Consider the following 26,715-nt stretch of genomic DNA (forward strand, 5'->3'; position numbering starts at 1 on the left):
ACATTTGAACCAAGGCTGTAATGAGATCAGGAGCTGAGTGGCCCTGGTGGAACCCAAACTAGGCGTCACTGAGCAGGTTATTGCTGAGCAGGTGCTGCTTGATAGCGCTGTTACTGACACCTTCCATCTCTTTACTGATGGTCGAGAGGGGACTGATGGGGCGGTAACAGACTGGGTTGGATTTATCCTGCTTTTTATGTACAGGAGATATCTGGGCAATTTTTCACATTGTCGAGAGGATGCCAGTGTTGTAACTGTACTGTAACAGCTTGGCCGGGGGAGCGGCGAGTCCTGGAGCACAGGTTTTCAGTACTATTGCTGGAATGTTGCCAGGGCCTGTAGCCTTTGCAATATTGAGTTTCTCTGACGGTTTCTTGATATCACATGGAGTGAATCAAATTGGCTTCTGTGTTGCTGAGACCACTGCAGGAGGCTGAAGTGGATCATCCACTTGGCACTTCTGGCTAAAGATTGCCCCAACAGCTTCAATCTTATCTTTTGCACCAGGTTAGAGATAAAAAAACTTCAAATGCTAGAATCTGAGGCCGACAGACAGGAGGCTGGAAGAACGCAACAGGGCAGGCAGCATCTGGAGTGAAAGAGCAGTCAAAGTTTCGAGGACTACCTTTCCCGAAGAAGTGTATTACTGGAAACATTGACTGTTCCTTTCCTCCAGATGCTGCCCGGCCTGCTGCGTTTTCCCAACCTCCTCTTTGTCTACCTTATCTTCTGCACTGATGTGCAGGGCTTCATTGTACCATCATTGAGGAATATTTGGGGTGTTTCCTCTTCCAGTGAGTTGTAAATTGCCCACCACTATTCCCGAGTGGAAATGGCTGGACAGAAGTGCTAAAATCTGACTGTTGATTGTGGGATCACTTAGTTCTGTCTGTCACTTACTGTTTGGTGTGCAATTAGTCTTGTTTTCTGGCTTCACCATCTGATACCTCATCTTCAGATATGCCTGATGCTGCTCCTGGCATTACCTCCTGCACAATCCATTGAACGAGGGTGGATCCCCTGGCCTGATGGTAATGGTGGAATGGAGGATATGCAGGGCCATGAGGTTACAGATTGCGCTGGAGTACAGTTCTGCTGCTGTTGATGGCCCACAGCGCCTCATGGATACCCACTGTTGAGTTACTAGATCTGTTTAAAGTCTGTCTCAGTTAGCACAGTGATAGTGCCACATAATATGAGGGAAGGTATTACCCTGGTACAGTGAAAAGTTTTGTTTAGCGTGCAGTACAGGCAGATCATGGGTGATTGAATAGAGCGAGGAATACAAATTTTACAGCTGCAAAGCGGGTGTATTAAAAGTAAGTTCAACATCAGATTCCAAATTGAGCAATTAGAAATGAAAACTATTGCACACACATTTGCCATTAATTTCATAGACACACCATGTACTGTATGGATAATGTGTCCACGTGTGACACACTGTACACACACTGTACTCCCTGTGTACACCCTAAAAAAGTGTACACACACTGAGCACTATGTACATGGGGGCATCATAGAACCAGAGAGGCCGACAGCACGGATATAGGCCCTTCGGCCTAAATTAGAGCCAAATAACAGTGGGGAAGAAGCTGTTTTGAAATTGTTGGTATGTGTGTATTAAGCTTTTGTATCTTCTGCCTGATGGAAGGTGTTGGAAGGGATTACAACTGGGGTGGGGGATGTCTTTGATGATGTTGGTTGCCTTTCTGAAGCAGTGGGAAGTGTAGATGGAGTCAATGGAGGGAAGGCTGGTGTGCGTGATGGACTGGGTGATGTTCACAGCTCTCTGTAGTTTATTGTGGTCTTGAACAGAGCAGTTGGCGTACCAAGCTGTGATGCACCCAGAGATTCCCTCAGCACCTGTCGCAAACTCAGTCTGGCCGCCAGGTCCTTTCGGATGTGACCGGTCAATCGGGAATGCTGATGGATTTGACTCACTCTGGATGCAGCTCGCCCACTGGCTACACACCCACCCAATGTGTCCATGTCCCGTACACAGGGGCAGTGGGAATGTTCAGACCCAGCCTCACTGTGGGACAGTGAGTGCCTGTGGTTCCCAATCTCAGGAAGTTCCTGATGAGCAGCAGGATTGGGAGTTGGGCTGGGATTTGGGACTCAGGGGCCAGTGAGTGAGTGAATCTGAGAATGAATGTCTGTGGTGATCCTTCCTTCTGTCAGTGACCTTCTCTCCCCGTCTGTCTGATCCTTTGGTTTTCTCTCTGTGCAGGGAACAGAAAGAGGCCATCGCTGAGATGGAGAAGTTGAAAGTGACCAATCAGGAGCTGGAGACGAGGCTGGAGCAGGTCCAACAGGGCCTTCAGGAAGCCCAGGGTCAGCTGGTGGATCAACAGGAGGAAGCAGCCCAACGAGAGGAGAGGGAAGGGTAAGAGAGGCCTCATTCTGAACCCTTAGAACACGCCTGCGTACAAACTCCATTTATCAACTGTATATGTGTGGTCTATGTCTGTACTGTTCAGTTGTTCTGTGATTGATTGTAGAAGTCTGTATATTTTTACTGCTCCCTCTGGTTGATTGGTTAAGACTGGGTATGGACTCAGTGTCAAGGAAAGTCAAAGGAACTGGAAGTTAGAATTGGAATGTAGAGCAGACACTTTGAACAATCTGAAATGAAACCTATTGCACACACAGAAATCAATGTGATCCCTGCACAGATTGAGACATAAGATTTACAAAGTGTGCCCATGCCTTTCATTCTGTACATACACCACTTACTTCATAGACACACCATGTACTGTATGGATAATATGTCCACATGCGATACACTGTATACACACTGTACTCACTGTGAACACCGTGAAAATGTGTAAACACACTGAGCGCCGTGTACGTGGGGACAGTGTGCATCATAAAGCCGTAGTGTCCTACAGCACAGAGATTGGCCCTTCAGACCACACTGGTCCATACTGACCAAAATGTCCATCTATGCTAACCCCATACCCTGCACGTGGCCCATATACTTCTAAACCTCTCCTATCCATGTATTTACCCAAATGCCTTTTAAATGTTGTTAATGTACCCACCTCAACCACTTCTGCTGACAGCTTATTCCATATGCATACCCTCCTCTGTGAAAAAATGTTACCCCTCAGGTTCCCATGTATTCTTCCCTCAGACCTTAAACTGATATTCTCTAGAACTTGATTCCCTAATCCTGGGAAAAAGGTTGTGTGCATTCATTGTATCGACGCCTCTCATGATCTTTTACATTCTGTAAAATTCCCCCTCAGAGAGCTATACTAGAAAGATAAATGTCCTACCTTGTTCAATTTCTTCTTATAACTAGGTCTTTTCACTTTAATAACATCCTTCCTATAGCAAGGTGACCAAAACTGAACACAATATTCCAAGATAACAAAGTGTGAAGCTGGATGAACACAACAGGCCAAGCAGCATCTCAGGAGCACAAAAGCTAACATTTCGGGCCTAGACCCGCAATATTCCAAGTCTGTTCTCACCAACATCCTGTACAATTGCAACATAACTTCCCAACTTCTATTCTCACTGCCCTGACTGATGAAGGCCAACCCTGGGAAAAAGACTGAGTGCGTTCACCCGATCCATGCCTCTCATGATCTTATACACTTCTATAAAACTTCCACTTGGTCATCTACACTCTAAAGATAAAAGTCCTCGCTTGTCCATCTCTCCCTATATCTCAGTTCTTTGAATCCTGACAACACCCTTGTAAATTACTTCTGCAATCTTTCCAGTTTAATATCATACTTCCCACAGCAGAGTGACCAAAACTGAACACAATATTCCAAGTGTAGCCTCACCAATGCCCTGTACAACTGCAGCATACCTTCACAACTTCAATACTCAGTGCCCTGACTGATGAAGGCCAGTGTGCCAAATGCCTTCTTTCCTGCCCTGTCTACCTGGGACTCCACTTTCAGAGAGTCATGCTCCTGAACTCCAATGTTCCTCTGTTCCACTGCACTCCTTAAGGCCTGACCATTCACCATGAAACTCCTACCTTGATTTGATTTCCAGAATGCAACACCTCACAATTATCTATATTAAATACCATTTGTCATTTTGTGGCCCACTTCTCCAGGATCCTGCTGCAATTTCTGATATCCTTCCTCACTGTCCACAAAACCGTCTACTTGAATATCATCCACAAACTTACTAATCCTGCGTGATACTTTCTTATCCAAAGCATTGACAAAGACAAAAATCAGCAATGGGCCAACATTGACCCCTGAGGCACACCGCTAGTCACAGGCCTCTAGTCAGACAAGCATCCTTCCACTATTACACTCTGCTTCCTGCCATCAATCCAACCTTGTGTCCAATTTGCCAACTCTCCCGGGATTCCATGTGCTGTAACCTTCCAGAGCAGCCTACCATGTGGTACATTACCAAAAGCCTTACAGAAATCCATATGGACTACGTCTACTGCCCTGCCCTCATCAGCCTTCCTGGTCATTTCATCAAAGAATCCTAACGAATTTGTGAGGCATGATCTCCCACGGAATGTTCAGACCCAGCCTCACCGTGGGACAGTGGGTGCCTGTGGTTCCCAATCTCAGGAAATTCCTGATGAGCAGCAGGAATGGGAGTTGGGCTGGGATTTGGAATTCAGGTGCCAGGGAGTGAGTGAATCTGAGAATGAATGTCTGCAGTGACCCTTCCCCCTGCCAGTGACCGTTTCTCCCTGTCTGTCTGATCCTTTGGTTTTCTCTCTGTGCAGGGAACAGAAAGAGGCCATCGCTGAGATGGAGAAGCTGAAAGTGACCAATCAGGAGCTGGAGACGAGGCTACAGCAGATCCAACAGAGCCTTCAGGAAGCCCAGGATCAGCTGGTGGATCAGCAGGAGGAAGCAGCTCACCGAAAGGAGAGGGAAAGGTAAGTGAGCCTCATACTGAGCCCTCTTCACACTCACTGTATACAAACTCCATTTATTGACTGTATATGTGTGGTCTATGTCTGTACTGTTCAATTTTTCTGTGATTGATTGTTGAAGTCTTTTTATTTTTACTGCACCCTCTGGTTGATTGGTTAAGACTGGGTATTGACTCAGAGTCAAAGAAACTGGAAGTTAGAATTGGAATGTAGAGCAGACACTTTGAAATGAAAACTATTGCACACACAGAAATTAATGTGATCTCTGCACAGATTGAGACATAAGATTTACAAAGTGTACACATGCCTTTCATTCTGTACATACGCGACTCATTTTATAGACACACCATGTACTGTATGGAAAATGTGTCCACATGCGATACACTGTACACACACTGTACTCACTGTGAACACCGTGAAATAGTGTAAACACACTGAGCGCCGTGTACGTGGGACAGTGTGTGTCATTGAGCCATAGAGTCCTCCAGGACGGAGATCGGCCCTTCAGGCCACACTGGTCCGTGCCGACCAAAATGAATAACCATGCTAACCCCCTTTCCCTGCAAATGGTCCATATCCTTCTAAACCTTTCCTATCCATGTATTCATCCAAATGCCTTTTAGACGTTGTTAATGTAGCCGCCTGAATCACTTCCTCTGGCAGCTTATCCCATACGTGTGCCACCCTCTGTGTAAACAAGTTTCCCCTCAGGTTCCCCTGCATTCTTCCCCCCTCTTACCTTAAACTGATGCTTTCTAGTCCTCGATTCCCCAACCCTGGGAAAAAGACTGAGTGCATTCACCCTATCCATGCCTCTCATGATCTTAAACACTTTTATAGATCCCCCTCAGTCACCTAAACTGTGAAGATAAATGTCCTCGCTTGTCCAATCTCTCCCTATAACTCAGTCCCTTGAGTCCTGGCAACATCCTCGTAAATTTCTTCTGCACTCTTTTCAGTTTAATAACATCCTTTCAATAGCAGGGTGACAAATACTGAATACAATAATCCAAGTGTAGCCTCACCAATGCCCTGTACAACTGCAACATAAGTTCCCAATTTCTATACTCGGTGCCCTGACTGATGAAGGCCAGTGTGCCAAAAGCCGTCTTTATTGCCCTGCCTACCTGGGACTCCACTTTCAGAGAACCATGCTCCTGAACTCCAATGTTCCTCTGTTCCACCGCACTCCTTAAGGCCCGATAGTTCGCCATGCAGCTCCTTCCTTGATTTGAATTTCCAGAATGCAACACCTCACACTTATCTATATTAAATACCATTTGTCATTTTGTAGCCCACTTCTCCAGGATCCTGCTGCAATTTCTGATATCCTTCCTCACTGTCCACAAAACCGCCTACCTTAATATCATCCACAAACTTACTAATCCTGCGTGATACTTTCTCATCCAAAGCATTGACAAAGACAAAAATCAGCAATGGGCCAACATTGACCCCTGAGGCACACCGCTAGTCACAGGCCTCTAGTCAGACAAGCATCCTTCCACTATTACACTCTGCTTCCTGCCATCAATCCAACCTTGTGTCCAATTTGCCAACTCTCCCGGGATTCCATGTGCTGTAACCTTCCAGAGCAGCCTACCATGTGGTACATTACCAAAAGCCTTACAGAAATCCATATAGACTACGTCTACTGCCCTGCCCTCATCAGCCTTCCCGGTCATTTCATCAAAGAATCCTAACGAATTTGTGAGGCATGATCTCCCACGGAATGTTCAGACCCAGCCTCACCGTGGGACAGTGGGTGCCTGTGGTTCCCAATCTCAGGAAATTCCTGATGAGCAGCAGGAATGGGAGTTGGGCTGGGATTTGGAATTCAGGTGCCAGGGAGTGAGTGAATCTGAGAATGAATGTCTGCAGTGACCCTTCCCCCTGCCAGTGACCGTTTCTCCCTGTCTGTCTGATCCTTTGGTTTTCTCTCTGTGCAGGGAACAGAAAGAGGCCATCGCTGAGATGGAGAAGCTGAAAGTGACCAATCAGGAGCTGGAGACGAGGCTGGAGCAGGTCCAACAGGACCTTCAGGAAGCCCAGGATCGGCTGGTGGATCAGCAGGAGGAAGCAGCTCACCGAAAGGAGAGGGAAAGGTAAGCGAGCCGTCATACTGAACCCTCTTCACACTCACTGTATACAAACTCCATTTATTGACTGTATATGTGTGGTCTATGTCTGTACTGTTCAATTTTTCTGTGATTGATTGTTGAAGTCTTTTTCTCCCTCTGGTTGATTGGTTAAGACTGGGTATGTACTCAGAGTCAAGTAAAGTCAAAGGAACTGGAAGTTAGAATTGGAATGTAGAGCAGACACTTTGAACAATTTGAAATGAAAACTATTGCACACACAGAAATCAATGTGATCTCTGCACAGATTGAGACATAAGATTTACAAAGTGTACACATGCCCTTCATTCTGTACATGTGCCACTTAATTCATCGACACACCATGTACTGTATGGAAAATGTGTCCACATGCGATACACTGTACACACACTGTACTCACTGTGAACACCGTGAAATAGTGTAAACACACTGAGCGCCGTGTACGTGGGGACAGTGTGTGTCATTGAGCCATAGAGTCCTCCAGGACGGAGATCGGCCCTTCAGGCCACACTGGTCCGTGCCGACCAAAATGAATAACCATGCTAACCCCCTTTCCCTGCAAATGGTCCATATCCTTCTAAACCTTTCCTATCCATGTATTCATCCAAATGCCTTTTAGACGTTGTTAATGTAGCCGCCTGAATCACTTCCTCTGGCAGCTTATCCCATACGTGTGCCACCCTCTGTGTAAACAAGTTTCCCCTCAGGTTCCCCTGCATTCTTCCCCCTCTTACCTTAAACTGATGCTTTCTAGTCCTCGATTCCCCAACCCTGGGAAAAAGACTGAGTGCATTCACCCTATCCATGCCTCTCATGATCTTAAACACTTTTATAGATCCCCCTCAGTCACCTAAACTGTGAAGATAAATGTCCTCGCTTGTCCAATCTCTCCCTATAACTCAGTCCCTTGAGTCCTGGCAACATCCTCGTAAATTTCTTCTGCACTCTTTTCAGTTTAATAACATCCTTTCAATAGCAGGGTGACAAATACTGAATACAATATTCCAAGTGTAGCCTCACCAATGCCCTGTACAACTGCAACATAAATTCCCAATTTCTATACTCGGTGCCCTGACCGATGAAGGCCAGTGTGCCAAAAGCCGTCTTTATTGCCCTGCCTACCTGGGACTCCACTTTCAGAGAACCATGCTCCTGAACTCCAATGTTCCTCTGTTCCACCGCACTCCTTAAGGCCCGATCGTTCGCCATGCAGCTCCTTCCTTGATTTGAATTTCCAGAATGCAACACCTCACACTTATCTATATTAAATACCATTTGTCATTTTGTAGCCCACTTCTCCAGGATCCTGCTGCAATTTCTGATATCCTTCCTCACTGTCCACAAAACCGCCTACTTTAATATCATCCACAAACTTACTAATCCTCCATGATACTTTCTCATGCAAAGCATTGACAAAGACAAAAATCAGCAATGGGCCAACATTGACCCCTGAGGCACACCGCTAGTCACAGGCCTCTAGTCAGACAAGCATCCTTCCACTATTACACTCTGCTTCCTGCCATCAATCCAACCTTGTGTCCAATTTGCCAACTCTCCCAGGATTCCATGTGCTGTAACCTTCCAGAGCAGCCTACCATGTGGTACATTACCAAAGGCCTTACAGAAATCCATATAGACTACGTCTACTGCCCTGCCCTCATCACCCTTCCTGGTCACTTCATCAGAGAATCCTAACAAATTTGTGAGGCATGATCTCCCATCGAATGTTCAGACCCAGCCTCACTGTGGGACAGTGGGTGCCTATGGTTCCCAATCTTAGGAAATTCCTGATGAGCAGCAGGAATGGGAGTTGGGCTGGGATTTGGGATTCAGGTGCCAGGGAGTGAGTGAATCTGAGAATGAATGTCTGCAGTGACCCTTCCCCCTGTCAGTGTCCCTGTCTCCCTGTCTGTCTGATCCTTTGGTTTTCTGTCTGTGCAGGGAACAGAAAGAGACCATCGCTGAGATGGAGAAGCTGAAAGTGACCAATCAGGAGCTGGAGACAAAGCTGGAGCAGATCCAGCAAGACCTTCAGGAAGCCCAGGATCGGCTGGTGGATCAGCAGGAGGAAGCAGCTCACCGAGAGGAGAGGGAAAGGTAAGCGAGCCGTCATACTGAACCCTCTTCACACTCACTGTATACAAACTCCATTTATTGACTGTATATGTGTGGTCTATGTCTGTACTGTTCAATTTTTCTGTGATTGATTGTAGACGTCTTTTTCTCCCTCTGGTTGATTGGTTAAGACTGGGTATGGACTCAGAGTCAAGTAAAGTCAAAGGAACTGGAAGTTAGAATTGGAATGTAGAGCAGACACTTTGAACAATTTGAAATGAAAACTATTGCACACACAGAAATCAATGTGATCTCTGCACAGATTGAGACATAAGATTTACAAAGTGTACACATGCCCTTCATTCTGTACATGTGCCACTTAATTCATCGACACACCATGTACTGTATGGAAAATGTGTCCACATGCGATACACTGTACACACACTGTACTCACTGTGAACACCGTGAAATAGTGTAAACACACTGAGCGCCGTGTACGTGGGGACAGTGTGTGTCATTGAGCCATAGAGTCCTCCAGGACGGAGATCGGCCCTTCAGGCCACACTGGTCCGTGCCGACCAAAATGAATAACCATGCTAACCCCCTTTCCCTGCAAATGGTCCATATCCTTCTAAACCTTTCCTATCCATGTATTCATCCAAATGCCTTTTAGACGTTGTTAATGTAGCCGCCTGAATCACTTCCTCTGGCAGCTTATCCCATACGTGTGCCACCCTCTGTGTAAACAAGTTTCCCCTCAGGTTCCCCTGCATTCTTCCCCCTCTTACCTTAAACTGATGCTTTCTAGTCCTCGATTCCCCAACCCTGAGAAAAAGACTGAGTGCATTCACCCTATCCATGCCTCTCATGATCTTAAACACTTTTATAGATCCCCCTCAGTCACCTAAACTGTGAAGATAAATGTCCTCGCTTGTCCAGTCTCTCCCTGTAACTCAGTCCCTTGAGTCCTGGCAACATCCTCGTAAATTTCTTCTGCACTCTTTTCAGTTTAATAACATCCTTTCAATAGCAGCGTTAAAAATACTGAACACAATATTCCAAGTGTAGCCTCACCAATGCCCTGTACAACTGCAACATAAGTTCCCAATTTCTATACTCGGTGCCCTGACTGATGAAGGCCAGTGTGCCAAAAGCCGTCTTTATTGCCCTGTCTACCTGGGACTCCACTTTCAGAGAGTCATGCTCCTGAACTCCAATGTTCCTCTGTTCCACCGCACTCCTTAAGGCCCGATCGTTCGCCATGCAGCTCCTTCCTTGCTTTGAATTTCCAGAATGCAACACCTCACAATTATCTATATTAAATACCATTTGTCATTTTGTGGCCCACTTCTCCAGGATCCTGCTGCAATTTCTGATATCCTTCCTCACTGTCCACAAAACCGCCTACTTTAATATCATCCACAAACTTACTAATCCTGCGTGATACTTTCTCATGCAAAGCATTGACAAAGGCAAAAATCAGCAATGGGCCAACATTGACCCCTGAGGCACACCGCTAGTCACAGGCCTCTAGTCAGACAAGCATCCTTCCACTATTACACTCTGCTTCCTGCCATCAATCCAACTTTGTGTCCAATTTGCCAACTCTCCCAGGATTCCATGTGCTGTAACCTTCCAGAGCAGCCTACCATGTGGTACATTACCAAAAGCCTTACAGAAATCCATATAGACTACGTCTACTGCCCTGCCCTCATCAGCCTTCCCGGTCATTTCATCAAAGAATCCTAATGAATTTGTGAGGCATGATCTCCCACGGAATGTTCAGACCCAGCCTCACCGTGTGACAGTGGGTGCCTGTGGTTCCCAATCTCAGGAAATTCCTGATGAGCAGCAGGAATGGGAGTTGGGCTGGGATTTGGAATTCAGGTGCCAGTGAGTGAGTGAATCTGAGAATGAATGTCTGCAGTGACCCTTCCCCCTGCCAGTGACCGTTTCTCCCTGTCTGTCTGATCCTTTGGTTTTCTGTCTGTGCAGGGAACAGAAAGAGGCCATCGCTGAGATGGAGAAGCTGAAAGTGACCAATCAAGAGTTGGAGACAAAGCTGGAGCAGATCCAACAGGATCTTCAGGAAGCTCGGGATCAGCTGGTGGATCAGGAGGAAGCAGCTCAACGAGAGGAGAGGGAAAGGTAGGTGAGCCAGTACCAATGCCATTGAGAGATAATGCGAACTGCGGATGCTGGAGAATCCAAGATAACAAAGTGTGGAGCTGGATGAACATAGTAGGCCAAGCAGCATCTCAGGGGCACAAAAGCTGACGTTTCGCGCCTAGGCCCTTCATCAGAAATGGGGGAGGGGGAGAGGGTTCTGGAATAAACAGGGAGAAAGGGGGAGGTGGACCGAAGATGGAGAGAAAAGAAGATAGGTGGAGAGGAGAGTATAGGTGGGGAGGTAGGGAGGGGATAGGTCAGTCCAGGGAAGACGGACAGATCCAGGAAGTGGGATGAGGTTAGTAGGTAGGAAATGGAGGTGTGGCTTGGGATGGGAGGAAGGGGTGGGTGAGAGGAAGAACAGGTTAGGGAGACAGAGACAGGCTGGACTGGTTTTGGGATGCAGTGGGGGGAGGGGAAGAGCTGGGCTTGTTGTGTGGTGCAGTCGGGGGAGGGGACGAACTGGGCTGGTTTAGGGATGCGGTGGGGGAAGGGGAGATTTTGAAGTTGGTGAAGTCCACATTGATACCATTGGGCTGCAGGGTTCACAAGTGGAATATGAGTTGCTGTTCCTGCAACCTTCGGGTGGCATCCTTGTGCCACTGCAGGAGGCCCATGATGGACATATCATCTAAAGAATGGGAGGGCGAGTGGAAATGGTTCGCGACTGGGAGGTGCAGTGTTTATTGCGAACCGAGCGGAGGTGTTCTGCAAAGCGGTCCCCAAGCCTCCGCTTGGTTTCCCCAATGTAGAGGAAGCCACACCGGGTACAATGGATACAGTATACCACATTGGTAGATGTGCAGGTGAACCTCTGCTTAATATGGAAAGTCATCTTGGGCCCTGGGCTGGGGGTGAGGGAGTAGGTGTGGGGGCAAGTGTAACATTTCCTGCGGTTGCAGGGGAAGGTGCCGGGTGTAGTGGGGTTGGAGGGCAGTGTGGTGCGAACAAGGGAGTCACGGAGAGAGTGGTCTCTCTGGAAAGCAGACAAGGGTGGGGATGGAAAAATGTCTTGGGTGGTGGGGTCGGATTGTAGATGGTGGAAGTGTTGGAGGATGATGCATTGTATCCGGAGGTTGGTGGGGTGGTGTGTGAGAACAAGGGGGATCCTCTTTGGGCAGTTGTGGCGGGGGGTGGGGTGTGAGGGATGTGTTGCGGAAAATGCGGGAGTCGCGGTCAAATGCATTCTCGACCACTGCGGGGGGAAAGTTGCGGTCCTTGAAGAACTTGGACATCTGGGATGTGCGGGAATGGAATGCCTCATCCTGGGAGCAGATGCGGCGGAGGAATTGGGAATAGGGGATGGAATTTTTGCAGGAGGGTTGGTGGGAGGAGGTGTATTCTAGGTAGCTGTGGGAGTCGGTGTGCTTGAAATGGACATCAGTTTCTAGCTGGTTGCCTGAGATAGAGACTGAGAGGCCCAGGAAGGTGAGGGATGTGCTGGAGATGGCCCAGGTGAACTGAAGGTTGGGGTGGAAGGTGTTGGTGAAGTGGATGAACTGTTCGAGCTCCTCTGGGGAGCAAGAGGCGGCGCAGATACAGTCATCAATGTAATGGAGGAAGCGGTGTGGTTTGGGGCCTGTGTAGGTGCGGAAGAGGGACTGTTCCAGGTAACCTACAAAGAGGCAGGCATAGCTGGGGCCCATGCGGGTGTCCATGGCCACCCCCTTTGTCTCTCGGAAGTGGGAGGAATTGAAAGAGAAGTTGTTGCGGGTGACGATGAGTTCGGCTAGGCGGATGAGGGTGTCGGTGGAGGGGGACTGGTCGGGCCTGCGGGACAGGAAGGAGCGGAGGGCCTTCAGGCCATCTACATGAGGAATACAGGTGTATAGGGACTGGACGTCCATGGTGAAACGCCATTGAGCCCACAGCCTGCACACAGGGTATAACACAGCATGGTATGTGTAACATTTTCACACAGAGGGTGGTGTGTGCGTGGAATGAGCTGCCATCAGAAATGGTGGAGTTTGGTACGATTACTGCATTTAAAAGGTATGAACAAGCTGTGCTGAAGGATCTGTTTCTGCGCTGTCTAGCACTATGACTGAATCCACAGTACAGCTGAGAGTTAGTGCTCAATTGTTCTGTGTCTGACTTTATATATCTGTCTAGTTATCACGCACATCAGTACTTGGTCCATCAAACCTGGGTGTGGCCCCAATGAACAGGGTGGCGTGTGTAAAGTGGCAGGCAGCTGCAAGTTCAGGGTCCCTTTTATGAGCAGAACGCAGATATTCGGCAAAGCAGTCACCCTGTCTACGCTTCGTTTCCCCAAAGTAAAGGAGACTACATTGTGAGCAGTGAATGCAGTAGACTAGATTTTTGGAAGTGCAGGTGAAGTGTTGCTTCACCTGGAAGATATGTTTGTGCCCTTGGATACTGGGGAGGGAGGAGGTAAATGGGCAGGTGTTGCACCTTCGCCGGTTGCAAGGGAAGGTGATGTGGAACTGTGGGGGGATGCTGGAGGTGAAGGAAGATTGGGCCAGGGTGTCCGAAAGAGAACGGTCCCTGCAGAAGGGGTACAAGAGAGGGTAAGGGGAATATGTGTCTGGTGGTGGCATCCCGCTGGAGGTGGCAGCAACGGTGTCTGATGATCTTCTGGATGTGGATGTTGGTGAGATGGTAGGTAAGGACAAGGGAAACCCTATTGCTGTTGCAGGAGCGAAGGGAAAGGGTGAGGGTGGAAATGTGGGAGATGGGTCGGACCTGGTCACGGGCCCCATCAACAACAGTGCTAGGGAATCCTCGGTTCAGGAAGAAGGTAGGCATTTCGAAAGCTCCCATTGTCGAATTTGGCCTCATCTGAACAAATGCAACAGAGACAGACGAACATGAGAGTACGGGATGGCACTATTACACGAAGCAGGGTGTGAGGATGCTTAGTCGCAAAAAAAGACACTGAGCTACCTGTTACCTTCCGCTTTCATGCACCACCCTGTTCCGTGATCAACATCTGTGTCTCAGGCTTGCTGCAGTGTTCCAGCGAAGCCCAACGCATGCAGGAAGAACAACACCTCACTTTCTGCTTGGGAACCTCTCAGCCCTCCAGACTCAATATTGAGTTCAATAATTTTGGGGCCTAAACTGTCCCATGTCCTAGCCCCCTACCCCAGGTGTTGTTATCACATAGCCTGCCACTACACAACCCCCGTTGTTGGTCATTAACAGCCCCCATTAACAACTACTCACCCTCCCAGCCTGATTGTTAGCAACTCCTTTGTCTGTCCAACTGTCTCTTTCTCTCTCTTTGGGCTCTGTCCTATCGTTCACTCCCTACCCCACCCTCCTCCCTGTTTTCTGCATATGAACTGACACTTTCCCAGCCACCATCAGTCCTGAGGAAGGGTCACCAGATCCAAAATGTTAACTCTGTTTTCTCCTTCACAGATGTTGCCAGACCTGCTGAGTTTTGCCAACTGATCTGTATCCTGATGTAGCGCGTGCTCACCTTCCTCACTATCTGCATCTCCACCATTTTCCATGTTGTAGTACTGACAGCAAAACCTCTTGCATACACAGAAAATAATAATGTCTCCAAAGGTTTACAGTATAAAATATACGACGTCATAGATAGCCCCCTCGCTGTGGGCACCACCCACCCACTGGTTACACACCCACTCGATGTGTCCATGTCCCGTACACAGGGGCAGTGGGAATGTTCAGACCCAGTCTCACTGTGAGACAGGGAGTGCCTGTGGTTCCCAATCTCAGGAAATTCCTAATGAGCAGCAGGAATGGGAACTGGGCTGCGATTTGGGATTCAGGAGCCAGGGAGTGAGTGAATCTGAGAATGAATGTCTGCAGTGACCCTTCCCCCTGCCAGTGACCCTCTCTCCCTGTCTGTCTGATCCTTTGGTTTTCTCTCTGTGCAGGGAACAGAAAGAGGCCATCGCTGAGATGGAGAAGCTGAAAGTGACCAATCAGGAGCTGGAGACGAAGCTGGAGCAGATCCAACAGGATCTTCAGGAAGCTCGGGATCAGCTGGTGGCGCAACAGGAGGATGCAGCTCACCGAGAGGAGAGAGAAGGGTAACGGAGTAGCTTGTCCCACTGAGAGTTTGATCCTCTCGCTCATTCACTCATAAGGGTGGCACAGTGGCTCTGTTGTTAGCACTGCAGCCTCACAGCACCAGGGACCCAGGTTCGATTCGACCCTCAGACGAGTGTCTGTGTGCAGTTAGCACATTCTCCCCGTGTCTGTGTGGGTTTCTTCTGGGTGCTCCAGTTTCCTCGCACAGTCCAAAGATATGCAGACTAGGGTGGACTGGCCATGCTACATTGCCCATAGTGTCCAGGTATATTCAGGTTAGACATGGGTAATGCAGAGGTAGGGGAATGAGTCAGAATGGGATGCTGTCCAGAGGGGTGGTGTTGACTTGTTGGGCTGAATGGCTGTTCCCACACTGTAGGGATTCTGTGAACCTACGTGCTTTTGGTAAACCCACGACACCCTTAGAGAGTGAAATCTGGAACATTTACCCAGTGGCAGTGAAACAATGGTGATATATTTCCAAGTCAGGACAGTGGTGGGTTGGAGGGGAACTTGCAGGAGAAAGTGTTCCCATGTCTCAGCTGCCCTCATCCTCCTAGATAGAAGAGTTCATGTGTTTGTTAGGCGTCTCAGGATCTTTGGTGAATCTTGAAGATGGTAAACATTGCTGTTACTGAGTGTTGGTGGTGGAGGGAGTGGGTATTTGTGGATGTGGTGCCAATCAAGTGGGGGCTGCTTAGTCCTGGATGGTGCCAAGTTCTTGAGTGTTGTGGAGCTGCACACACTCAGGCAAGTGGGGGGCATTCCATCACAATCCTGACTCCTGTCTTGTAGATATTGGACAGCACATGGCCAGTGAGGAGATGAGTTATTTGCCACAATGTTCCCAGCTTCTGCCCTGTCATTGTAGCCACACTGCTAAAGTGGTGAGTCCAGTTGAGTTTGCTGGACAATGTAACCCCAAGAATATCGATAGTGGGGGATTCTGTGATGGTAACACCATTGAATGTCAAGGCACAGCAATTAGTTCACCTCTTGTTGGAGATGTTTATTGCTTGGCATTTGTGTGGCACAAATGTTACTTGACACTTGTTCGCCTTAGCCTGGATATTGTCCAGGTCTTGTTGCATTTGAACATGAACTGCTTCAGTATCTGAGGAGCCATAAACGGTGCTGAATGTTGCGAAATCATCGGCGAATGTCTCCAAGTCTGACCTTATGATGGAGGGAAGGTCATTGACGAAGCAGCTGAAGATGGTTGGGCCTAGGGACACTACCCTGAGGGATTCCTGCAGAGATGTCCTGGGGCTGAGACAACAACCATATCTTCATTTATGCCAGGTATGTCTCCAACTGGCAGACAGATTTCCCCTGGTACCCATTGATTCCAGTTTTGCTAAGGTTCTGTAATGTCACATTCAGTCAAATGCAGCCTAGGGCTGTCACTCTCACCTCTCCTCTGGAATTCAGCTCTTCTGTCCATGTTTGAACCAAGGCTGTGATAAGACCAGGAGTTGAACAGCCCTGGTAGACCTCGAACTGGGCATCACTGAGCAGGTTATTGCTGAGCAGGTGCTGCTTGATATCGCTGTTACTGACACCTTCCATCACTTTACTGATGGTCGAGAGTGGACTGACGGGGCGGTAACAGACTGGGTTGGATTTATCCTGCTTTTTATGTACAAGAGATATCTGGGAAATTTTCCAGGCACCCGTGTTGTGATTTTACTGGCCCAAGCTGGCCCGGGGAGTAGCAAGATTTGCAGCACAAGTCTTCACTACTATTGTCAGAATGTTGTCGTGACCTGCAGCACTCAGTGTCTCCAACTGTTTATCGATACCACATTGTGTGAATTGAATTGGCTGAAGACTGGTGTCTGTAACGCTGGAGATCACTGGAAGGAGGCCGAGATGGATCATCCACTTGGCACTTCTGGCTGAAGATTGCTGCAAAGGCTTCAGCCTTATCTTTTGCGCTGATGTGCTGGACTCTTCCATCATTGAGGATGGGGGTATTTGTGGAGCCTCCTCCTCCAGTGAGTTGTTTAATTGTCCACCACCATTCCCAAATGGATGTGACAGGTCTGCAGAGATTAGATGTGATCTGTTGGTTGTGGGATCGCTTAGATCTGTCTATCATTTGCTGCTTTTGCTGCTTTCGCTGCTTGGTGTGCAAGTAGTGTTTTTTTATGGCTTCACCAGGTTGATACCTTATCTTCAGTTGTACCTGGTGCTGCTCCTGGCATGCCCTCCTGCACTCTCCACTGAACCAGGGTTGATCCCCTGGCCTGATGGTAATGGTTGAGTGGGGGATATGCCGGGCCATGAGTTTACAGATTGTGTTGGAGTACAATTCTGCTGCTGTCGATGGCCCACAGCGCCTCATGGGTGCCCAGTCTTGAGTTGCTCAACGTGTTCAGAGCCTGTCCAATTTAGCTTGGTGATAGAGCCACAAAACACGATGGAGGTTGTTCTCAATATGAAGAAGGACTGTGCAATGGTCACTCTTACCGATACGGTCACGGACAGATGTGTCTGCAGCGGCAGGTTGGTAAGGATGAGATCAGGTGTGTTTCTCCCTCTTGTTGGTTCTCTCGCCGCCTGCTGCAGACCCAGTCTAGCAGCTACGACCTTTAGGAGCTGACCAGCCCGATCAGTAGTGCTACTGCCCGAGTCATACCGGGTGGTGCCCACGGAAATCCACCACCCAGGGTACGCTCATGGTTACAGTCACGTGCCTGTCCAAATGCCTGTTAAATATTGCAATTGTATCTGCTTCTGTCATCTCCCTTGGCTGTGTGTTCCAGGTACCAACCACCTCTGTATTGTAGTCTCACTCTCCCCCTCTCGCCTTAAACCTATGCCCCCTGCTATGTGACATTTCCACACTGGGAAAAGTTTCTGATGACCCACCCTATCCATACCTGTTAGAATTTTGTACACTTCTATCAGCTCATCCCTCAGGCGCCAGCATTCTCATGAAATAACCAAGTTTGTCCAAACTCTTACAACAGTTCATGCACTCTCATCCAGCCAACATCATGGTAAAACTCACTTTCACCCTCTCACGGCCTCCAATGGTGCGGTGACCAGAGCTCCCCACATTACTCGAAATGTGGCCTCACTGGTCTTTTATACAGCTGCAGCATGACTTACCACATGTTTATGCTCAATGCCCTGACCGGTGAAAACTAATGTGACATACACCTTCCTCACCAACTTATCCATTTGTGTTACCATGTTCTGGGAACTATGCACTTCCATCCCAAGATCCCTGTGTAAGTCAGTGCCCTAAAAGTGCCTGCAACTTACTTTCCTTTTATATTTGACTTCACAAAATACACCACCTGTCTCTTGTCCAAAGTAAACACCATTTCTGGGCCCAACTTGCCAACTGATCTATATCCTGCTGAATCCTATGATCACCTTCCTCACTATCCACAACTGCACCAGTAGCACTGACAACAAAATCTCGTGCCTACCCAGAAAATAATAACTTTGACAAAGATTTACAATATAAAATATTTGACGTCATAGAGAGCCCCTCACTATGGACACCACCCACCCACTGGGTACACACCCACCCAATGTGTCCATGTCCCGTACACAGGGGCAGTGGGAATGTTCAGACCCAGTCTCATTGTGGGACAGGGAGTGCCTGTGGTTCCCAATCTCAGGAAGTTCCTGATGAACTTGACAGAGGTGTACAAAATGATCAGCGATATAGACAGAGTGGACAGCCACAGACTCTTTCCTAGAGTGGAGATAGCTATTACATGGGGGCATAGTTTTAAAGTGAGTGGAGGTAGATATAGGGGAGATGTCACAGGTAGATTCTTTACTCAGAGAGTGTTGGGGTGTGGAAAGCATTGCCAGAGAGGGTATTAGAGTCGGTCTCATTAGGGGCATTTAAGCAGCTATTAGATAGTCATATGGATGATAGTATAAGGTAGGCGTGGAGGTTAGATAGACCTTAGGTTTAGGAAAAAATCTCGCACAACATTGTGGGCCGAAGGGCCTGTACCGCACTGTACTGTTCTATGTTCTGTGTTCTTTGAACAGCAGGAATAGGAGCTGGGCTGGAATGAAGTGCTCGTGTGTGAGAAAATCTTGAAATGAATCTCAGCAGTGACCCTTCCCTCTGTCAGTGACCCTCTCTCCCCGTCTGTCTGATCCTTTGGTTTTCTCTCTGTGCAGGGAACAGAAAGAGGCCATCGCTGAGATGGAGAAGCTGAAAGTGACCAATCAGGAGCTAGAGACGAGGCTGGAGCAGATCCAACAGGATCTTCAGGAAGCTCGGGATCGGCTGGTAGATCAGGAGGAAGCAGCTCACCGAGAGGAGAGGGAAAGGTAAGAGAGCCAGTACCCACTCCATCGAGCCCACAGCCTGCACACAGTGTGTAACACAGCATGGTGCGTGTGTGCTCTGTGAGCTGGCAAGGTAGCGCTCAGCTGTTTGTGTTTGACTTTATACGTCTGTTTATTTTTGGTACACATCAGTGCTCGATATAAGGTCGCGGTGGAGGTTAGATAGCCATTAGGTTTTGGGTAAAAGTTTGGCACAACATGGTGGGCCGAAGGGCCTGTGCTCTGCTGTCCTGTTCTATGTTCTATGATATGTTAGCCTGGGTGTGGGCAGACCTGTAGACAGATCTGGAAGCAGGGGTTGGAGCATGGAGCAGGCATTTTAAAGTAGAGAACATGGAGAAGGGCAACACTGTCCAGACCCTTCGGCCCACCATGTTTGTACCAACCATGATGCCTTTCTAAACTATCTCTATCTGACTGCACTAGTCTGTATCCGTCTATTGCCAGCCTGATATTTAGACAACAGACAATAGGTGCTGGAGTAGGCCATTTGGCCCTTCGAGCCAGCACCACCATTCATTATGATCATGGCTGATCATCCACAATCAGTATCCTGTTCCTGCCTTATCCCCATAACCCTTGATTCCACTATCTATCCATCTCTTTCTTGAAAGTATCCAGAGAGTTGGCCTCCACTGCCTTCTGGGGCAGAGCATTCCATATATCCACCACTCTCTGGGTGAAGAAGTTTTTCCTCAACTCTGTTCTAAATGGCCTACCCCTTATTTTTAAACTGTGTCCTCTGGTCCTGGACTCACCCATCAGCGGAAGCACGCTTCCTGCCTCCAGAGTGTCCAATCCCTTAATAATCTTATATGTATTCATCTTATTCAATTTACCCGCGAGATGGGGGCATTGCTGGCTGGGCTAGCATTTATTGCCCGTCCCTAATTGTCCTTGGTGAGGCGATGGTGAGTTGCCTTGTGGAACTGCCATGATGTGGAAGTGCCAGTGTTGGCCTGGGGTGGACAAAGTAAAACTAAATCACACGACACCAGGAGGAAGGCCAACAGTTTTATTTGAAGACGCAAGCTTTTGGAGTGTCGCTTCTTCTTCAGCTGTCAGTGAGAGCGGTCACAGCATTTATAAGCAAAAGGTCAAAGGGAAAATAGCCCTAGCCTATTCAGCCTCTCCCTGTAGCTCAAACCCTCCAACCCTGGCAACATCCTTGTAAATCTGTTCTAACCCTTTCAAGTTTCACAACATCCTTCCTGTAGCAGGGAGACCAGAATTGCTCACAGTATGCGAAAGGTGCCTAACTAATGTCCTATATGGCGGCAACATGACCTCCCAACTCCTACACTCAATGCACTGACCAACAAAAGGCAAGCATACCAAACACCTTCTTCACTTTCCTATCTAACTGCGACTCCACTGTCAAGGATCTATGAACCTGCACTCCAAGGTCTCTTTGTTCAGCAACACTCCCCAGGACCTTACCATTAAGTGTATAAGTCTTGCCCTGATTTACCTTTCCAAAATGCAGCACCTCATATTTATCCATGTTAAACTCCAGCTGCTACTCATTGGCCCATTGGCGCAGCTGATCAATGTCCTGTTGTACACTGAGGTAAACTTCTTTGCTACCCAATACACCACCAATTTTAAAGTAATCTGCAAACTTACTAACCATACATCCTGTGTGCACGTCCAAATAATTTATATAAATGACAAAAAACAGTGGACCCAGCACCGATCCTGTGGCAGACTGCTGGTCACAGGCCTCCAGTCTGAAAATTAACCCTCCACCACCATCTGCTGTCTTCCACCTTCAAACTCATTCTGTATCCAAATTGCTAGCTCTCCCTGTAATCCGTGTGATCTAACCTTGCTCACTAGTCTACCATGAGCAACCTTGTCGAACACCTTACTAAAGTCCATATAGATCACATTTAATGCTCTGCCCTCATCAGTTCTCTTTGTTACTTCTTCAAAAAACTCAATCAATTTAGTGAGACACGATTTCCCACACACAAAGCTATGTTGACTATCCTTAATCAGTCCTTACCTTTCCAAATACATGTAAATCCTGTCCCTCAGAATTCCCTCCAACAACTTGCTCAACACTGATGTCAGGCTCACTGATCTACAGTTTCCGGCTTTTCCTTACCACATTTCTTAAACGGTGGCACCACATTAGCCAACCTCCAGTCTTCCAGCTCCTAACCTGCGGCTATCAATGATACAAATATCTCAGCGAGGGGCCCAGAAATCACTTCCCACAGAGCTCTAGGGTACACCTGATCAGGTCCCGGGGATTTATCCATATTTATGTGTTTTAAGACGTTCAGCATCACCTCCTCTGTAACAAGGACATTTTTCAAGAAATCACAATTTATTTCTCCAAGTTCTCTATCTTTCAAATCCCTCTCCAAAATTAACACTGATGCAAAATCCTTGTTTAGTATCTCTGCCATCTCCTGCAGTTCCACACATAGGCAGACTTGCTGATCTTTAAGGGGCCCTATTCTCTCCCTGGTTACCCTTTTGACCTTAGTAGATTTGTAGAATCTCTTTGGATTCTCATTAACCCTATTTGCCAAAACTATCTCATGTCTCCTTTTTGCCCTCCTGGCTTCCCTCTTAAGTATACTCCTGCTGCCTTTATATTCTACTAGGGATTCACTCGATCCCTGCTGTCTGTCCCTGTCACACGCTTCTTTCTTTTTCTTGACCAAAACCTCAATTTCTCTAGTCATCCAGCATTCCCTACACCTACCAGCCTTGCCCTTCATACTCACAGGAACATACTGTCTCTGGGCTCTCGTTATCTCATTTTTTGAAGGCTTCCCATTTTCCAGCCATCCCTTTACCTGGAACTATCCGCTCCCAATCAACTTTTGAAAGTTGTTGCCTAATAATGTTAAAGTTGGCCTTCTTCCAATTTAGAACTTTAACTTTTTGATCTGGTCTATCCTTTTCCACCCCCACTATTTTAAAGCTAACAGAATTATGGTCACTGGCCCCAAAGTGCTCCCCCACTGACACCTCAGGCAACTGCCCAACCTTATTTCCCAGGAACAGGTAAAGCTTTGCTCCTTCTCTAGTAGGTGCATCCACATAATGAATCAGAAAAAAATCTTGTACACACTTAACAAATTCCTCTCCATCCAAGGCGCAAACACTTTTGCAGTTCCTGTCTATGTTTCAAAATTTAAAATCCCCTACCATAACCACTCAATTGTTCTTACAGATAACTGAAATCTTACAAATTTGCTTCTTAATTAGCTGCTGATTAGTGGGGGGTTTGGTGGGGCGGGCGGGGGCGCTGTAGTACAATCCCAGTACAGCTTGTGACATCAAATATAAACACATAAGCACACACGCACAGATGCGCGCACACACACACACATGCACACAAACACAGAGACACACACACACTCATGGACACACACACACACACACACACACACACACACGCAAACACAGAGACACACGCACACACACAAGCACACAAACACAGACACACACACTAATACACACACACACACATACAGGCACACACACACACACACACACACACACACACACACAGACACAGACACACGCACACACACACACACACACACACACACACACACACACACACAGACGCGCACACAGAGACGCGCACACAGAGATATACATCTATGAGGGGAATTTGTATTTATAGATTAGTAATTGCAGATACATTCAATTTTGCTCAAAAAGCACGCAATTTGTCAATGTGGCATTTTATAAATTCCTACTTTGGAAATAAAACCAGTCTGTCTTCCAGTTGATATACATCCAGATTTTAAACAAGTCCTCATACCTAAAATGCATTGTCTGACCTGGGATAAACATAGAACATAGAACAGTACAGCACAGAACAGGCCCTTCAGCCCACGATGTTGTGCCGACCATTGATCCTCATGTATGCACCCTCAAATTTCTGTAACCATATGCATGTCCAGCAGTCTCTTAAATGACCCCAATGGCCTTGCTTCCACAACTGCTGCTGGCAACGCATTCCATGCTCTCACAGCTCTCTGTGTAAAGAACCCGCCTCTGACATCCCCTCTATACTTTCCTCCAACCAGCTTAAAACTATGACCCCTCGTGCTAGCCATTTCTGCCCTGGGAAATAGTCTCTGGCTATCAACTCTATCTATGCCTCTCATTACCTTGTATACCTCAATTAGGTCCCCTCTCCTCCTCCTTTTCTCCAATGAAAATATGTCACCTCTGGTATACTGATGGAACAGATAAACCCTTTAGTTATCTCAGGGCACTGACTTGAAAGAAATTTGGCATTTTGCATATTAATCCTTTCAAACTGATTAAAGAATTAACAGCCGTTTTAAATTTGTTCAACACTGCATCATTTCAATGACCCTTTGATCTTTTGCTTATACATTCTGTGTCTGATGCCACCTTTCTCACTGACACCTGTAGAAGGAGTGAGACTCCGAAATCTTGTATCTTCAAATAAACCCATTGGACTATAACCTGGTGTTGTGTGATTTTTGACATTGTCCACCAGCACCTCCACATCAATCCCAATGAAGGTGATCATCCCTTTCTTATTCTTCAGTTCCACCAAATAACTTCCCTGGACATACTCCCATGAATATCCTCCGTAAGTACAGTTACCCCTAACCAAAAACACCACTCCCCCTCCTCTCTTGCCCCGGCCCACCACCCCCAGCCCCACTTCCCCTATCTTTCCTACAGCATCTATACCCTGGAACATTAAGCTGCCGGTACTGTCCACCCCCGAGCCATGTCTCTGTAATCCCTATGATATCCCAGTCCCATGTTCCCATTCATGCCCAGTCACCTGTTAGGCCTCTTGCATTGGAATAAATGCAGTTTCATTTATCATCCTACCTCATTCTCTGCCTTGCTCCTGCCTGCCCTCACTGTTTGACTTGCTCCTTTTCCTAACTGTGCCAGCCTCAGGCTGATCTGTTTTTGCACTATCTCCCTGGGTCCCACCCCACCATTCTCCCCAACCTTAGCAGCTCAAGCAAGTCTCCCCACCAGTATACGATTCCCCTTCTAATTCAGGTGTGATCCATCCCTCTTATACAGATCCCTTCCACCCCAGAAGAGATTTTGATGATCCATCAATGTAAATCCTTTTCCCTTGCATGAGCTCCTCGGTTGTGCACTCATCTGCTCTACCCTCGGATTGCAACTGTCACTAGCTTCTGGCACCGGCAGTAATCCAGAGACTACTATCCTTCAGGGATAACAAAGTGTGGAGCTGGATGAACACAGCAAGTCAAGCAGCTTCTTTTGCTGCTTGGCCTGCTGCGTTCATCCAACTTCACACTTTGTTATCTCGGATTCTCCAGCATCTGCAGTTCCCATTATCTCTCTACTACTATCCTTCAGGACCTACTTTTTAAATTCTTGTCTAATTTCATATCTTCTCCCCTCAGAATCTCATCCGTTTCTCATCCTATGCTGTTGGTTCCAATGCGTACAATGACTTCCAGCTGGTCCCACTCCTGTTTGAGAATATTCTGCACCTTCTTCAAAGTATCCTTGATCTGTGTATGAGGGACTATATAGCCAGTATACACTATATAGTATACCGCAATATAGCACTATACCGCAATATAGCCAGGAAGATGGGTTACCTCCAGGAAAGGTAGGAGAGGGAGGTAGGTAGTGCAGGAGTCTTCTGTGGCTATCCCCATCTCAACGCCATTCTGATGTCTTGCTGCCGGCCACAGAATCATCTGACTAGTGACTCCCCTATCACAGTTAGTCACTTGGAACCTGACGTACCTCTCATTATATTAGAGCCAGTCTCATACCAGAAACCTGGTTGTCCCTGCTACATTCCTTTGAGAGTCCATCATCCCTAAACGTTCCAAAACAGCATATTGGTTTGAGATGGGGATAGCCACAGAAGACTCCTGTACTACCTACCTCCCTCTCCTACCTTTCCTGGAGGTAACCCATCTTCCTGGCTATATTGCGGTTTTTCTCTCTTTCCGAAAACGTCATACATCACAACCCCTAGCTCCTGTAGATTCCACATTGTCTCTCGGTGATGCTCCAATCGATCCATGCGATCCGATAACATTTGCAACCAAACATAGTTCCTGCCGACATAGTCATCAGTAACACGAAGACTCCCTAGTCTCCCACATCCAACAGGAAGCGTACAAAGACAACAAAATGTGAGGCTGGATGAACACAGCAGGCCAAGCAGCATCCCAGGAGCACAAAAGCTGACGCTTCGGGCCCAGGCCCCTCATCAGAACACTGCTCTAAAGGCCACCATTACAACTATCTACTGTCTACAGACTCAGAAAATAGCACAGTATTACTGCTCTAAAAACACTGCTCCGAGCTAACCTCGAATCTGTTTTTAAAGTTTAATCGAGTCAGATCGCAATAAAACATAAGAAATCTCACTGTATTCACTCTTGTAGATTTATAGAAAGAAATACGAAGGTTAGACTGTACAAACTAGCTCCCCCTCACAGGTTTCTCATGGTCAGTGGTGATTTTCACTTTGTTTATGTTTCTTAGAACTAACTCGGATGCCCAGAGACACTTGAACCCAAACAGCAGACGCAGTCAACTGTACAGGAACTCTGCTCACTAGGTCACACAGCTGTACAGGATCACTGCTCACTCGGTCACACAGCTGTACGAGATCACTGCTCACTCAGTCACACAGCTGTACAGGGTCACTGCTCACTCAGTCACACAGCCATATAGGATCACTGCTCACTCAGTCATACAGCCGTAAAGGATCACTGATCACTTGGTCACACAGCCGTAAGGGATCTCTGCTCGCTTGGTCACACAGCTGTACAGGATCACTGCTCACTCGGTCACACAACTTTACAGGATCACTGCTCGGTCACATAGCTGGACAGGATCATCGCTTGGTCACATGGCTACACAGGATCACTGATTGGTCACACAGCTGTACAGGATCACTGCTCGATCACACAGCTGCACAGGATCACTGCTCACTCGGTCACACAACTGTACAGGATCACTGCTCACTTGGTCACACAACTATACAGGATCGTCACTCACTCGATCACACAGCTGTACAGGATCACTGCTCGATCTCACAGCTGTACAGGATCACCGCTCGATCATACATCTGTACAGGATCACCGCTCGATTTCACAGCTGTACAGGATCACT

At 47.5% G+C, this 26,715-nt stretch overlaps 1 protein-coding gene across 9 annotated transcripts in view; it reads left to right on the plus strand.

Moving 5' to 3' along the window:
• Positions 1-26,715, plus strand: part of LOC125462699 (restin homolog) — a 120,474-nt gene that overhangs the window by 42,091 nt on the left and 51,668 nt on the right. For 7 of the 9 annotated variants that reach the window (XR_009447020.1, XM_059653493.1, XM_059653498.1 and 4 more), the window contains exons 13-19: positions 2,231-2,386; positions 4,721-4,876; positions 6,820-6,975; positions 8,929-9,084; positions 11,038-11,190; positions 15,084-15,239; positions 19,399-19,551. Coding sequence is in view for 8 of the 9 variants with exons in the window: in XM_059653493.1 (XP_059509476.1) it covers positions 2,231-2,386; positions 4,721-4,876; positions 6,820-6,975; positions 8,929-9,084; positions 11,038-11,190; positions 15,084-15,239; positions 19,399-19,551 (1,086 nt within the window). In the remaining variant the exon portion in view is untranslated. The remainder of the gene's footprint in view (positions 1-2,230; positions 2,387-4,720; positions 4,877-6,819; positions 6,976-8,928; positions 9,085-11,037; positions 11,191-15,083; positions 15,240-19,398; positions 19,552-26,715) is intronic. The other 2 variants (XM_059653497.1, XM_059653499.1) reach the window with 2 other exon arrangements.

The sequence above is a fragment of the Stegostoma tigrinum genome, chromosome 21, assembly GCF_030684315.1.
Source record: "Stegostoma tigrinum isolate sSteTig4 chromosome 21, sSteTig4.hap1, whole genome shotgun sequence".
Lineage (NCBI taxonomy): Eukaryota > Metazoa > Chordata > Chondrichthyes > Orectolobiformes > Stegostomatidae > Stegostoma > Stegostoma tigrinum.